The 17,332-nt window shown below is 34.0% G+C and overlaps 1 protein-coding gene across 11 annotated transcripts in view; it reads right to left on the bottom strand.

Annotated features, from left to right (window-relative positions):
• Positions 1-315: 315 nt before the first annotated feature.
• UBE2D1 (ubiquitin conjugating enzyme E2 D1) overlaps positions 316-17,332 on the bottom strand; it is a 44,578-nt gene continuing 27,561 nt past the window's right edge. For 2 of the 11 annotated variants that reach the window (XM_064594656.1, XM_064594658.1), the window contains exons 2-8: positions 15,422-16,934; positions 14,927-14,990; positions 14,585-14,616; positions 11,832-11,909; positions 10,664-10,769; positions 7,693-7,786; positions 316-6,956 (exon numbers count right to left, since the gene is read on the bottom strand). In XM_064594656.1, the coding sequence (XP_064450726.1) occupies positions 6,911-6,956; positions 7,693-7,786; positions 10,664-10,769; positions 11,832-11,909; positions 14,585-14,616; positions 14,927-14,990; positions 15,422-15,463 (462 nt within the window). In that variant the 5' untranslated portion in view covers positions 15,464-16,934 and the 3' untranslated portion in view covers positions 316-6,910. Of the gene's footprint in view, positions 6,957-7,692; positions 7,787-9,935; positions 9,994-10,663; positions 10,770-11,831; positions 11,910-14,321; positions 14,466-14,584; positions 14,617-14,926; positions 14,991-15,125; positions 15,187-15,421; positions 16,935-17,332 lie in introns of all 11 variants that reach the window. The other 9 variants (XM_045877874.3, XM_045877875.3, XM_064594660.1 and 6 more) reach the window with 8 other exon arrangements.

Raw genomic sequence — 17,332 nt, 5'->3', positions numbered from 1 at the left:
CTATGCCACCATCTTAGCTCTCCCTGAGAAGTTAGTGATTGTGAAAGAGGATAGTGCATCTCAAAGGGGGTTCAGTCCAGAAATGTAGAGATAATTTAACATCTGAATATCAGTTAATATAATTCATGCTACATTAATAGAAAAAAAAGGATTAAAACACAATAATAATCTTGATTGATGTAGAAAAAGTATTCAATGAAATTTAACATGTAACTCAACAGTGATAAAAATGCTCAATTAGGAATAGAAGGGAACTTAGTAATAAACACCATACTTAATATTGAAAAATGAAAGCATTCCTTCAGAAACAAGAAAGGACACTTGCTATCACTATTTTTTATTCAACATAATACTGGAGGTCATAGCTAATGCAACAAGGAAAGAAAAGGAAATAATAGGGATATATATTGGAAATGAGGAAGTTATCATTATTCACAGGTTACATAATTATAATTGTAGAAAACCTTAAAATTCTACAAACCATTAAAAAGTCAATTTAGTAAGGCTGCAGGATACAAAGCAAATATTATAAATTGATTTCTACACAGTAAGAACAGAAAATGAGATGAAAAAAACTTTCTAATACATTTTAAAAATTAGATACCTAGGAATAAAACAATGAAAAATATGCAAGACCTCTACACAGAACACTACAAAACAATCAGTATATACCTACTGACTATATATATATACATACTGAATATACTGAATATATATATATATTCCTTTCTGATTCATGTGTGTGTATATATATATATATATGAAATGGAGGAATTCATGTATACATATACATATATATATATATATATATACATGAAATGGAGGAATTCATGAATGAATTCGTAAGATGAATTTGGTGGTGACCCCAAATTTTCTCATGGAAAGGTGGGAGTCTATGTCCTCTTCCCTTTGAAAGGGCTTATGACTGCTTCAACCAGTAAACTACCAAAGTGACACTATGTAACTTAAGGTGAAATCATAAAAGGTCATGGAGCTTTCTCCTTTTCTCTTAGAACACTTGCCCCCAGATGCTCCCTCTTAGAACTGAGCTACCATGTTGCGAGAAGCTCAAGTCACATAGATTTTTAATAAGTGGCACATCTGAGTGAAGAAGCCTGCTAATGATTTAAGCTCCCAGACCCCTCACTCCCAGCTGAAGCCTCTAAGTATCATGGAATAGATAAACATCCCTACTGTGCCCCATCCCAATTCTGTATCCAACAGAATCTAGGAGCGTAATAAAAAAAGGTTTTTCTTTTACACTATTTAGTTTGGGGTGATTTGTCGTTCAGCAATAGATAACCAGAACAAAAGATGTCTTTACCAAAATTGCTCTATGGGTTCAATACAATCCCAATTAAAATTTCAGCAGAAAAAATGGAAAAGCTGATCCTAAGATGCATATGGAATCACAAGGGACATGGAGAGTCAAAACACTATCACAAAATAATGAATCTGGAAGACCCATACTTCCTGATTTCAGAAGTTACAACAAAGCTACAGGGATCAATATATTATGGAATTAACATAGGCATGTAGGTCAATGAGTCCAGCAATAAGCCTCTATGTTCAGCTGATTTTCAAGGATACCATGACCATTCCAAGGGAAAGAATAGTCTTCTCAACAAATGGTGTAGGTCTAATCTTTAGAAGGGCTTGTTTACAAGGTTGGCCCTCAGCTGGCATCTAGAAACTTAGCTTTTGAAATTTTCTTTATTTGATAAGATTGTACTGGTTGTGCTAGCCTGACCAGACTGCTTTAAAAACCACGTGATTTACGGTAAACACCTGCTCTTCTTCTGGGAAATTGGAATTTTGGTGGGCAAAGGGTGCCTACATGATTTAGCACCCAATAAAAACCCTGGGCTTTTTAAACAGGCTTCCCTGGGCAGAAATACTGTGCCCATGTTAATGCATTTCACTGTTGGAGTACACTCTGTGTAGCTCCTTCAAGAACAGCATAGGAAGCCTGAACATGGGTTCCTCTAGACTCTAGACTAATTCCTCTAGTCTTTTCCTTTCTGATCCAGCTGTGTATCTTTGCTGTGTCACTATAATAAATCTTAGCTATGAGTATGACCAAATGCTTAGTCTTATGAATCGTCTTCACACACTGAATGTATGGGTGGTTGTAGGCTGTTAAAATGAGTGGATTGGGGGGGCACCTGGGTGGCTCAGTGGGTTGAATGTCTGACTCTTGTTTTTGGCTCAGGTCATGATCTCAGGGTCATGGGATGGAACCCCGCATTGGGCTCCATGCTCAGCACAAAGTCTGCTTGAGGTTCTCTCCCTGTCCCTCTGCCCCTCCCCCCATTCACGTTCTTTCTAAAATAAAATCTTAAAAAAATGAGTGGGTCAGAAGTGCCAACACAAGCGGTGTCACAACTGGTCCCCACAATATGTATCTTAAGAGTTTACAATACTGTATTTCATACACAACCCATAGTGATCATTTGAACTAAAGAGATCTTCACACAAACAAATTATATGGGGAAAGCGTAGCTCAGATCTTATACATTTGCCAGCATAATAAAAGCAGCTTCCTCCTGAGCTAAGAAAGGCACATCCCTTCCTCTACAGTAGAACCTAATAGAGTGCTAAAATAAGCTTTTAAAGAAATGTATCTTATTATACAAAAATGCCTCCAAATGCTAATATTTTTAGGTGAATATTCCCTCTTTCTATTAGTTCAAATCATTTACAATTTAAAACCACCTTCTTATATGTAACAGGACAATGGCAGCAGCAGTTTAAATGTATTATAATACAAATAAGTGATATAATGCTATTGTCATGAACATACTTTTACATTACAGATTATTTCTACAACCAAAAACATCAGCTGTCTGCAAATTTTTAATTATCACTATTACTGAAAAAACTCCTGGTGAAAGCATATCAACTGTTTAAGAAGAGTTTGCCAACATCACCCAGTACAGGAAAAAAAAAAAGTAGAAATGACTAATTATCCATACATAGCAAGTTTTACAAGTGAAATTAAACTGATAAGAACAGATACTACACTTGATACTTTTTCAGAAAAAGGAAAATAAACCTATTTTCAGTAAAAACTGTTGAATCATTTACTTGATTCCTGAACAAATCTAGACACTAAATGATACCACAGGCTATTTAATAAGGTGATTAGCATAGCACTGCGATAGGCATTGCTTGCTAATACAGGAAGATGTTTTACACATCAAATAAAATGATAAAAAGCCAAATAGTGAATAAGACACTCCTTCTATTCAGTATATAAATTTCTCAGTATACAGAAAATAAAATACTGTAATTATATCAAACAACCAGCAAGAATTATAACCACAAATGCTTTACCACAGCCTAGTTTGCTAACTGCTATACAGCACCCAGAAAACCCTGGGTCAAAAAATAAGACTGAAAACTGGTGTCTGAAATGTTAATTAGATGAATCTTCTCTTATCTGTACAACTATTAGAACAGTAAGAGAAGCACTATTAAAGAAATGAGAACTTTCACAAATGACGTGCATTACACTTTAGGGCTAATGAATTGTATTTAAACCCGTTTTAAGGAAAAAATTTTTGAAAGTCCTAGTACACAGTTGATGAGTGATAAAACTGAACTTCTATCAGGTTTGTTATTATTTTATTACACTGATAATCACTTAAAAGATTTAAACTAAAGGGGTGCCCGGGTGGCTCAGTCATTAAGCGTCTGCCTTCGGCTCAGGTCATGATCCCAGGGTCCTGGGATCGAGCCCCGCATCGGGCTCCCTGATCCGTGGGAAGCCTGCTTCTCCCTCTCCCACTCCCCCTGCTTGTGTTCTCTCTCTCGCTGTGTCTCTCTCTGTCAAATAAATAAAATCTTTAAAAAAAAAAAAAAAAGATTTAAACTAAAAAGATAAACAATACTCTTGTATAACAGACCAAATCCAACAATTTGAATATACTGAAGCTCTATTTATATGGCCATGGCTAAAGCATTGATCACATTTTCCATGGCTGGTCCTAGTAACAGGACTAATGATTCTACAGCAGAACTCAGAACATCATTGACTGAACTGGACTTTGAGTCCAATTCAAATTGACTACCAACAAATAAACATGATATTAATAGTTTCACAACCAAGAATCTCTTTTAATCTGAGAGGAAAATTAATTTCCCCAATTTTTCCATCTTAAAAATACAGAACTGTGAGAGCAGGATCCTGCAAAACATCAATGGCTGAATCGTGTACAGAGATAAACTGATCACTGAAATAAAGTGATAAAAGAAATGAAAAACTACATGTGGTATTTTTATCAAGTTTTTTTAAAAGTTACTCTTGAATATTAACTCTTAAGGTTGCCCTTGTGCTCTGTGTTTGTGTTTCTCATTTGATACCTTATGATCCTTTGCAATTGATAAGTAGTTGATCTACAAAATAAATTTTAAATTTTCCCTAAACAGTTTAAGGACAAGGGGGCAAGGGGGATGACTTAAAGCAAAAATGAATAATTATATATGGTTTACATAGGCAGGTGTAAAGCCTGTACTTCAAGAATCATATGCAAATATGGGAGATGAGGGTGAGGTTGCCTTTACAACTTGTATCTCTGACTTAACTGTATGTGACAGTTACTAGTGTCCAGAATTCAACTTGAATATGGTTTGTAACGGTCTTGAAACATCCAGGACTTCAAGAGGTATGATCCTAAATCTCCAAAAGACTACCCATTTTCCTCATTCCAGGGGTCCCTAAATTAATGGTTACTTATGGAGGAAGGCCCCTGACTTCGGACTTACAGTTGTACAAGGTAACTGATATATCCTTGTCAGAATTTAGCAAAACACGACATAACTAAAATGGTGACTTGGTTAATCATTATGCCACTGTTGAGCTCTTAAGGTTTTTATTTAATTATGAGAAACTGCGCTCACTCCTCTGGAGTCTGGTTGTACAATTGAGATGTAAGCAAAGGCAAACAAGAATTAGGCGAATTTCAAAACCTTTAATAAAGAAAAAAAAAAAGGACACTTCCAAAAATAAATGCCACACAAATCAAAGTTTTAAAAAAAGTGAAAGATATTCAAGAAACAAAATCCTTTACTATCAAAATAGACTAAATACTTTAATGAAGTTGAGTGTAAATTCTGGGTGAATGTAGCTTATAATCATATACCTAGTAAAGCAGTGTTTTTCATGATATGTTTGTTTCAAGACGTTACTTAATATAGTTACTTTTTAAACCTATATTTTCTTAAACATCCATTTCACAATTCATTTATTTATTTTTACATTCACTTATAAAAACACATTTTCTAACAACGGGTTATTTTGTGCTTTAATGGTAATGATCCATGGTAAAATACTGAAGTGATTTAAATGCTTTACTAACGACTACATCCATCACAGATTCTTGCACACTTATATACAGCTACTGCAATAATCCAAAGAGCTACAACTCTTCTTAAAAATGACACTCACTCAAGTTTGGTAAGCATGCTAAATAATTAGAAATGTATTTTTTTTTCCAAGTTAGAACTTTCTAGCTTTCTTTAAAATCTGCAAAGATAACCTGCTTATTTAAATCAGTTTTAACTGGAAATTTATAAAAACAGAGGAAAGCATCATTTTCGAATTTTCTTTATAACATCTGTAGTAAAAAAATGGATGCCCTCTTTCAAACTGTGATGGCACTAAACTACTATTTTGAAAATTCTAGATTTTAAAATGTTAAGAAATACAATGTCCATTCCACCTAGAGGGGCATTTTAATAGTTAAACTATTTTTCAGGTCAATACTTTCTTCAGTGTGGGTGACACTGCCTTATACTCATCACAGTACTTTAGTAAATGATCCACTTAAAATGTGATCCAAGACAAACCTCAACTTACTCTAAATTCTCTTCTATAACAAGGGTCCAATGTGTATCATTCTCTAGACTGATAATACAGTAAACAGATACAAACCTAAAGCAATAAAATTTATATAATTAATGGCAGTGAATGCCAAATACAACTCATTCTCACAATTTGGAATTAATTTTCATGCGAAATTTTATAGTTTTGATCCTTACTTATAATAATTTATTTCTTTAAGTAATCAAGACAAATAGTAGAAAAAGCATTTTATTTATATGGAAAAAGCTACATTAATATCTGTAAAAGGTGTCAATATAATATTGCCTATACAGAAAAAAAACTCAAATGTGAATAGCAACAAATAAAAGTTACACATCTTCCTACTTAGCAGTGCAATTAATTCACATTGCAATAAAGTTAAGTCAAGTATAACAAAATCAAAACAAGTGTTTCTCCATAATCAGGATACTGAGAATTACAGTGTAAAGATCCTTTCAGGTTTAAGAAATCTGCAATCAATCTACCGAATACCCTAAGACAAGGGAGACAGTTAATTCACTTAATTACCAGCTGTTGCATTTTTTCAATACTGTTCACAGGAAAAAGGTAATGAGTTGACATACATGTAAATAGAATATATTTAGTCTATACAGTAAAAAAATACAAATTATAAAGTGAGCTAACAAAGAATGAAATCTGAATACAGATTTATAAAAATGGTGACATCTTAGACAACACATACAGTATTTCTCATGTAAAAACATCTAGTTTCAGCAAAAAATAATTTGGTTACTTTTCAGATGCATTGCAGATCTTGTAAGCTGAAGATACAGATGTCCAAGTATCTTAAAAACCATAATAAATGTCTTTCTCAATGCATACAAAATGACAAATGCTCTCATCACAGTCTTAAGGGTATTTTTGGAAGTTTGTTTTGTCTTGCTTCAGAAATACATGTAAAATGGGTAAAAATCAAAGGATTTCATGGTACAATGAAACAGTAAACAGTGCTCAATTTACTGCTAATGTTGAAAAAAACCTAGATTTTACAGTACTCTGGTATATATGAAATATTTTTTTATTTTACATTGCATATTTCTGAGTCCATTCTCTTGCATGTCTGTTGTATCTGTAGGCATACAAAAGGGATATAGTAAAAACATACAAATTTAATCTTTTAGAAGACCTATTTATATAAAACTGTATACTCTACCTTTTTATACTTAACTGCAATAATCATTCATATGCCAATTATTGGGTCAATGTGACTTAGGCTCATATATTAAATAAAACAGAAAACAAGTGATGTTTTAACTGATGGATTTCTCTATAACCAATATAAAAACATGCCTAAATTACAAACAACAAAATAGGAAATCAATTTCTAACAGAAATCTATAAAAGTGCCCTGAATGGGCGTTATCTGTAACCTACAAATAAATCAATGGTACCAGCAAGATGAAGCAGCTTGAAAATTAGGTCAGTTTGGAGGGGGTTAGGGAAAAGTTCTCTTCCTGGGAGAAGATAAGGAATACAATATTCAAGGCTTCCAATTATCAAATTCTTTTATTTTAAATTTACTACTTAGAACTATATATCTAGTTCTTTCCTATCAAAAAACAGATATATTATGCAAATGCAGAACATGTACTATTAAATAGTAAAGGACTAAACACTATGTGGGAAGGAATAATATCTTTTGTAAAAAAGACTAATAAAGTTTAAAAAGAAAGATTTCTTCCAGTGGAAAGATAAGCAAACTTAGTATAAGTATAATAAACACAATTAAATGTACTTAAATATTTTGATAATATGTATGTTTTGGCAGAACACCCACACAGAAACTAATATAAGTAAACACTTACTTTTCTTTGTCTGATTTATAGATTTGTGCAATATCTGGTACTAAGGGGTCATCTGGATTAGGATCACAAAGTAGAGAACATATGGACAATAAAACTAGATTGAAAAGAGAACATCACATCAGATAATGATCTTTCTGCTTTATAACAATTACATATATGAAAATGATTTTACTGAATATAGACAATGAACTTATAAAGAAAACAAAATAAAATGAGCATGTTAAATTACTTTTTAGACTAACTGCTTAGGAGCAAATACTTCTAATTTTTAAATTAAAAATTATAAAATTAGCATACAATGTGTAGAACACAAAATTACTATAATTTTTGAAGTTGTACATTTAATTTGAATTTCTACTTATTTAAAAAATGTGCATTTATAAAGTAACTATTAACAACATTTAATCTGAAGATTTCTCTATAAAAATAATTTTAGGTAACACACACATATACCAAATATGGTACCTAATCAAAATATTTTTAGAACAGCATCCTAACTTTAGATATTTCTTTTTTTTTTTTTTAAGATTTCATTTATTTATCAGAGAGAGAGAGTGCACAAGCAGGGGGAGTGGCAGGCTCCCTGCTGAGCAAGGAGCCCAATGACGGGGACTCGATCTCAGGACCCTGGGATCATAACCTGAGCCAAAGACAGACGCCTAACTGACTGAGCCACCCAGGCGTCCCTAGATATTTCTTAAAGATACTTTTGTACTTTAATGAGGGAACTGTCCATTTTTTATTTTATTTTAATGCAGAAAATCTATGTTCTAATCAATTCAAAATAAAGCAAACAAATTGCAGTTAACAGTCCAAACCATTTTGGACTCCTGTTTATGCACATTTTTTACTTTGGCTTTAGTGCTACAGTTTGCCTACAAAGAAGAACGATTTGTCAGATTTTTTTCAAAGAATCTTTTATTCCATGTCCATTATTTGTATCACACTCACTTAAAAATAATGTGAACAGTTATCAATACATAACCTGTATGTTTTAAAATATAAGTGAAAATTGAAAAAGTAGTTCTTTCTTGCCACATCAAAATACTAATTCAAATAGCTACAGCTTTAAAAACAATCTAAGTATCAAAAAGTAAGGAACAAGGACTCTGGTTCCTGATTTGTCTGTTATGACAGACAAAAGCATGCCACCACTTCTGAGGAGGTATGAGGAATCTTTGGAAGAACATTTCATCTTCACTTTCCTCTACTATGTTCCTTTATCTTTTCCTACTCTTACAAATCCACAAGTGAATTTATAAAGCACGGTTAATTTCTTAAATGACACAGAAAGGGGGTTGCTAAGGGCTATTGAGAAAAATTAGTATTTTATTCATCTTCCTTATTTTCCACCTGCCTACTGAAATTGTAAGCCTTTTATATTAAACCAATAGGGCAGATTATCTGGGCTCACATCTCCAGAGTTTCTAGACTAAACTCATGATAAAAAGCAAAATAAGACTTTTGAAATATAAAAAAGTGAAAAATGTACAAATAAGCAAAGTATAAGCTACCTTATAAAATAAGCAAGAGGGAAGTTCCTCATTTCCCACTCCTGCTGCCAAGAGCCATGTGCTCTGATTTCACTATCATGTACACAAATCAGATGTTTTAAGATAAAGAGAAAGGTAATAATGAGTTAACATTCGTTTGAGTGCCTTCTATGTGCCAGATGCATAGTGACCTTATGTGGTAATACTCTTATAATCCCCATTTCACATATGAGGACACTGAGGCTACATGAAATTCTTCAAGGGCAGTTTCCGGAAGACAAGAATACTAATATTTATAAAAAGCTACCAATGTTAGAAAATTAGTGCTCAACATCTGGTAGTCTGCCATTTCTTTCATTTTGTGGTACCATTCCAGGAAAGAGTATATTAATTTGAATAACCTTGTGACACAAAAACTTTCTTGCATCTAGTGCATAACAGTAACACTACGTGATTTTTTAAAAGACACTAGAATCGACATGAATGTTTTATACAAACATTTTAGGTCAGAAAACTGCCATTCATAATAACTAGCTGACAGGAAGGGCTACTATTTATCTAATATTTGAAATAATTATCACTGTGGACCCTGCTTCCTATAAATCTAATCACTTTTAAAAATAAGTTAAACATTCAGGTAGCATTTATTAAAAAGATTCTTTTTAATGAGCATAGATTCATTCATCCCCTGAATCCTTCAAGAGAAATAATTTTCTTAAATTTTATAAAAAGGGCAAACCACCAAATTACTTCAGGGGCAGAAGCTTCGAACTCAAACAGTATTTTCCAATGGTCAGGTTCTCTTCTGCTAGAGAAACACGACATGAATTAAGAGGGCTGGCACAGCAAATAGTATTGGCTAGTAACAAAAAGGCTTCAGAAGGTCTATGTCACATCTGATAATTTAGCAAGAAAAAGGTATGTAACTGTTAAAGCTGAGAATCCACATGGATTATGTTATCAGTCATAATAATGCTATCGGTTATTCAAAGTTTAGACTAACATGCTAAATGTACTGTATAATTCCGAAGTGTGAAATGTGTCTTTCATTTTAAATCATTTATCAGCCTAATCTGGCATTTCTTCTTAGATGAAGTAAGAGATGTAAAGCTTTACTCATTACATCAACAATCCCATTTAATAAATGTGACAACTGGTCCTAAAATCTTATTTTTACTCTGTTTCTCTTTTAAAGCCCAAACTAAAGGGGTAAAATGTCAACAGGCTCATCCAAATTTCTAGCTCTAACGTATTTAAAGTTTGTCTCATTTTATCATTAAGATTTGCCCGTGAACTGCGCCAAGCTAACTGATAAAAGCAAAAGAGCAACAGAAGAGCTATGAAAGCAAGCAAAATCAAAGCAGGAGAAAACACAGTAGAATGGTTTTTTTTTTTTAAACTTTGGTCCCTAGATACTTCTGCTATATTTTTCTTGTCTCACTGTTATCAACAGTTATAAATCTGATAAATGAAATTACCTTTTGATACAGTCAGAGCTGGTGACCATTGTGACCTCAGGATATCAAGACAAATACTTCCATTACTGTTTATGTTTGGATGGTAAATTTTTGTTGTGAAAGCAATCTAAAAACAAAACGAAAATATGACAACCCATGAACTATGAACAAAACAGAACCAATTTGCTCTAGAGTAAAATGTCCTCAATTTTATATGACCTTAGAAGAGAAATGCATTCAACAACAAATTGAGCATCTACTTTGTGCACACATACTTTTAGCTACTGGGAGTGTGAAAGCAAATAAAGTCAGTTTCCCCTTGCCCCTCAGTAGGAGCTGAGAAGTATTTTAGAATTAATAAATCTGTAATTGCTGGTATGACTGGCTGAGTAGTACCCGAATTAATTATGGCTTTCATGATCCCTCAAAATAATCCTTTTCTTAATTTTATTATCATTGATACCTGCAAGTGACACTGGATCTAAAAACAGGGTGCCAACCCTGTTCCAGAGGAAAGTTGAGGTGCCTCAGCCTGTTACCTATCCTAAGGAATCTGCCAAGAATTCTAATCTTCCACAAGAGTTGTTGTTATATTGTTTCATATATATGTTAATCAGGTGTTTTTAAAAATCTAAAATAATTATTCTGAGTGGCAGAATTTGTTAATAAACTTTTCCCTCATTGATGTCACCATCATTTATTTCCTCTTCAGATCCAGTCTAAATTTAATGTATAAGAACACATTTTTATTTTTCCTACCACACTTAATAAAGGGACTGGGTCATATTTATTTTTGTATTCCCCAATGTAACAGAACACTGGAGGTGCTCAATAAATTTTTGTTGAATAACAACTTAAGAACTGAGAAATAGGGTCAACTTTCAAAGATAATCAATCCCCTGAATAGAAAAGTCTGATTCTTGACCATAAAAAATTTCCCAAACTACATATATCTAATGAGGAGAGGGGAAAAAGGTAAGGAAGCTAATATATAGTATAACAGATACTGCCTTTTGTGTTACAGATACAGTCCAATATTTGAGTAAGAAAGCATATTTTAAATTCAGTGATTTTACAGAATAGTTTGAAGATGCTAATCTACCCACAGTCTTTGATGTCATGTACATATCTTGGGGTAGAGAGTAAAATCCCTGACGAAGAGTCACATCAATCATAAAAATGAAAATACCTTTGGTGGCTTAAAAGGATAGTCTGTCGGAAAATGTACAGTGAGAAAGAAGACTCCACCTTGATAGGCGCTATCAGGCTGAAATTACAAATATTTTACATCAGTGATTACTGTATTTAATAACCTAAGATGATTTTCCCCCAAATAGATTTGAAAAAAAAAAAAATGCCATCATTCTGTCCTAAGTTCAAATCATTTACCTTGAAAACAGGTTTCCCTTTGCAGGTATGAAGGAAGAGTCTCCAACAATCATGACGACATCAAAGTTAAACACAAAAATAGGACACACACAGTGGTGTGACTTACACAAACAGATCTTTTTATGAGTCTAGAGTTTTATAGACTGGTATACACACAAGATTGCTTTGAGAAAAGAAGAATTTTCTGCAGCAGTAATCAGTATGGGGAAAAGGGTTCGGGCTAGTATCTATTTACCTTATTTATAAAACTTAAGATCTGATGGTCTTTTTTTTTTTTTAAGATTTATTTATTTTAAGAGAGAGTACAAGCAGGGGTAAGGGCAGAGGGGGAAAGAGAATCCTGAGCAGACTCCCCACTGAGCGGGGAAACTGACATGGGGCTTGATCCTATGACCCTGAGATCAGGACCTGAGCTGAAATCAGGAGTCCCACGCTTAACCGACTGAGCCACCCAGGCGCCCTGATGGTCCTTATGGGGCAAGAATAGAGATGAACTAAAAAGACCAAGTTATAAAAAGGAAAGGCTATGTGACACACAATTCAGACCTCCAATCTTCACTTAAAAACAGTTTATAATATAATGTGGAAAATGCAAAAAAGTTCAAAATAAAACTAGATAAATTCAATATTCATTGAACCAAATTAGGAACAAACTTTACAAAAGGAATTTAAATTTGGCCAGGTTTCTATTTTTTTTTTTAAGATTTTATTTATCTGACAGAGACACAGTGAGAAAGGGAACACATGCAGGGAGAGTGGGAGAGGGAGAAGCAGGCTTCCCGCTGAGAAGGGAGCCCCATGCGGGGCTCAATCCTAGCATCCTGGGATCATGACCTGAGCTGAAAGCAGTTGCTTAATGACTGAACCACCCAGGCGCCCTGAAATTTGGCCATGTTTCTTTACGGCAGTTAGAAAATATATTTAATGTTACAAGCAAGAAAAAATGATAAAGAAAAAAGGTAGCAAAATACCTAAAATTCTATTTTCATTCCTTTATATATATACACACATATATATTCCTATATATATGTATATATATATAATTTATTTATTTATGTATTTGAGAAAGAGAGCATGAACAGGGGGAGGGGCAGAGGGACAAGCAGACTCCCCACTTGAGCGGGGAGCCGGACATAGGGCTCAATCCCAGGACCCTGAGATCATGACCTAAGCCAAAGTTAGACACTTAACTGACTGAGCCACCAGGTGCCCCTCCTTAATATTTAATTAAATTTATCATGTTATATTACCACTTTGGTAATAATAGCAAGACTATCATTACTTCCTCAAGTTTCTGCATATACATTAGAGGACTGTACTGTATAATTACTCTTACTATATATAGTTTAATTCTAGTTCATCAAAACTCATAAGGAATGTAGAAAATATAAGTAAATTCAAATGATATTATAGAGTGACATGTTTGCATTACTAAAATAAAGGAGGTATGAGTAACATAATTGTAACCATTTGCTACTGTGATTCACCTAAGAAATATCTGTGAAGGGTTATAAATCAAATGGTAAGGGTGGGCCTTTAAGTAATAGTATTCTGAAGGTTCTTAGTAAGCAATGAAAAACAAATAACTACATTCTTAAAGTTGTTATTTAAATAAATATATTGCATTTTACCCTTAAAAAAACTAACTTAATATAACAGTTTAGTAATTTGAGACATTTGCCCAGGACTCCTGCTCTGAAAATTCAGTAATTGTTGTTCTTAAAAGTGAAACACAAGGCAATATGATTAAAACCTCTATGTCTTACTACATAAAATTCTTTCAGGGGAGGGAGGAGAGAATGATGTTCATGGAAGCAGGTTACTAGTATATATATTCTCACCCAGAAAGTAGTCAATGCCCATTCTTATGCAATCAGATTTTGTGCACAGAAAGAAAAGTCTGTTTCAAGTCATAACTGCCTTAGGTATAGAAAGAAATAATCTTAACAAGGGTAGTAAGTGTTAAGTAAAGCCAGTCATAAAATAGCAGGTAATTTTGAGTTCAGTACAATACAACAAAACTAAAAACAACAAATTCACGAGTTGGCAAATATAGATTTGTTGCAATTATCTCACCAGTTCTCTCTCACACATAGGAACGGAGAAGACAGTTTTTGCAAACTGGTGCTTGTTAACTTGCAGGTATTCCATTACTGAGTTAATTAGACTCATTTCTAACCTACTAAAATTGTTTTTTTCCACTAAAATTGTTGATGTGAGAATAATTATGCTTAGTTCTGAACAAATGACTTTTGTGTTTAAAAGCAGATAAAGCAAATGTATAACTTACAGCCTGGTTGCAAATTGTGGGTGATCCATGACTATGTGTAATGATCAAGGAATTGGCAAAGGAAAACATCACAGTGATCCTAACAAGTATTTGCCACCAGTGCTCCAGAAAATCATCAAAAATCCTTTAATTGTATTTTGCTTCCTGAGTGATTCAGAGTACAAGGAAACTCAACCTTAGCCGCACACATCTCATCAAAGGTGAAATGGCAAAAATGAAGTATGGCTGAGGGAATTAATTTCACATATATGAATCATACTTACAGGTCCCATAATAGTTGCTTGCCAGTGGAACACTGAAACAAACAAAGGAGTTTTGGAGTCATTAACAAATGTTCAAACCTATATTATTATTTTTTTTTTTTTTAAAGATTTTATTTATTTATTTGACAGAGAGACACAGTGAGAGAGGGAACACAAGCAGGGGGAGTGGGAGAGAGAGAAGCAGGCTTCCCGCCGAGCAGGGAGCCCGATGTGGGACTCGATCCCAGAACCCTGGGATCATGACCTGAGCCGAAGGCAGACACTTAACGACTGAGCCACCCAGGTGCCCCCAAACCTATATTATTAATGGTAGCAAAATCCTAGCAGGAAAGCAAAGCTTACAGTCATCTCCCACGGGTCCAGCTGAACAATGAGCAGGTGGGTCGCGTTGTAGATCACTTAATTCCTGAAGCAAAGCAAAAATACTTAAGGTTAATTGTTTTTCTAGTGAAACAATCATAATAATCTCTGAAGACAAAAACTGTTTACTTTAAAATAATTTTAGGTAGTTCTATTCAAAATATAAAAACAGAAAATGTACTGTTACTGATTGGTAGACGAGTATGGCAGGTACTAAATTCCTTCATGAGATATCTCCAAACCTTGAAAAAAATTAAATGGATTAAAATATTATTTTTCTCTAATATCCCTAAGACAAAAATATTTAATCAGTATCTACTGTGTGCAAGGTAATTTATATGTGCTAGGTATATATAAGAACTACTATAAAAATGTTATACTATATCATAAAAATAGATGAAGAACAACTTCAAAGGTTTACAATCTAATTTAGGAGAGATGGCTCACAAAGAAATGGATATTGAAAGAACAACCTACCTGAAGGTTAAATGGAAAGAGAGGAGAGAAGTCAGGCCGCATGTGGAAGCCTGGCACATTGATTCATATGCTATCTTCTGCTCTCAAGGAAGCAAAGGAAGGACCATGGAAATAAGAGTTTAGAGTTGGCCAGTCCTGGGCTGGTATTCTAGTTCTACCATAATTAGCATTGCAAGCCTTGGGGAAATCACTCAACTTCCTTATCTTCACCCCAAATATGAAAGGTATAAATTCAATACAAAAGATCACACATTAGGGCTGAAGTACCTACTTTAGTTTGGAAGATCAGAACATGTCTTTGAGGCAGTGGCAGCTAAGACGAAAAGTAAAGGATGAGTGGGAGTTCATTTGGGAGAAATGAGTGACACTGTGAGGTAGAGCGGCCTAAGATGAGGCTGAAAAAGCAAGCAGAGGCTAGGCAGACAACTGAGAACAATACACACCATATTAAGAATTGTGGGTTTTAAGAAGCTGTATGATCTGATTTAAAAGATGGTTGACTGATCTTTGTATTGAATAGATTAGAGATGAGAAAGAGTAGAAGCTATTAGTTACTATAGGTGAGAAAAATGAGGGCTTGGAGTGGAGAAGCAGCAATGAGATACAAGTGGACAGAAATATTTTGAAGGGCCCACCTCTCACAGGATCTGAAGATGAATTACATGTACAGAGTTAAGGAGAGAGGTCACAGATATGTATCATGAAGATTAGTGGCAGCTAACATTTACTCCTTGTTTTAATCTCCTAAAATCTCTCAGAGATAGGTGTTATTATGCTCCCCATTTTACAGATGAAGAATAAAGGCAACACACATCTCCATGTGCTTATATAACTAGTATAGGGTGGAAGTGGGATTCACACCCTGGCAGTCAAACTGGTAGCTTTTTAGCTTCATGAATGTACGAACGTAGATTCCATTTACTGAGATTGGGGGAATGCTAAAAGACAAGTTTTTTCGGAAAGTAGACATATTGAATTGGTGATCCCTGGGGTATCAAAGGAAAATTTAGTTCAACATGCAAGTCTGGAGCTTAAAAGAGGACTAGACTAGAAATTGGAAAATACTGTGTATACCTGGTATTTAAAACTGTTGGAATGACATAAACCTTTTCATGGGAACACATGTAAATATTGTATTTCATCAAATCTAAGATGCCATCAACCATAAATCACATCCTTATTTTTGTACTAATAATTGAGAAATGCTACCAACTAATTTTAAGATATCAATTATAAGATGCATCCAAACTTTAGAAATGTTAAAATGAAAAATATGTGCACCTTCGAATCATTGCAATATGGTAATTACAACAATGAGTTCAGTGTTCTAACACAGACGAATAAGGAATAGGATGTGGTAGGGAAAGGCTTTCCTAAGAAAGTGATATATAAGCTAAAAACGGAGTCAAGTGCAAACTCTGGTCTCCTTCTTCCAAGTCTTCTCCAGTATATCTTGGTCCTTTCATTTGTTTTTGTTGCTGTTATCTTCACAGCTGGTGCTGTACTCTTCTTCCTGATAAGAATTAACTAACAGAGTTAGCAGCTTCTTTGGTCCAGGTACAGTTAAACAATAAAGAGGAAGATTTCAGTCCTCGACTTAGTGATAATGGTTAAATTAAAAAGCAGACTTTGAACTTCAAATTCAGGTGCCATTACTCATTTGCCACATGATCTTGGGCAAAACTTTTTTTTTTTTTACCTCTCCAAACCTTAGTTTAATGTAAAGTGGCACTACTATTTTATCCATAGTTTCTGTAACAAACAAGAGAAATGATACATGTGAAATGTACAGCAATCTCTGGCATATAGTAAGCATTCAAGTAAATGTTAATATGGAATGGATAATAACCATCCAATTCTCTAGTAGCAGAATGCAATTATTTAACAAGTTTAAATGGTTGGGGGAGGAGT

Source organism: Mirounga angustirostris, unplaced genomic scaffold (genome assembly GCF_029215605.1).
Source record: "Mirounga angustirostris isolate CCGP_5_RB_7025 unplaced genomic scaffold, mMirAng1.0.hap1 SCAF_6, whole genome shotgun sequence".
NCBI classification, from domain to species: Eukaryota; Metazoa; Chordata; class Mammalia; order Carnivora; family Phocidae; genus Mirounga; species Mirounga angustirostris.
This window is presented reverse-complemented; position numbering and strand designations above follow the sequence as displayed.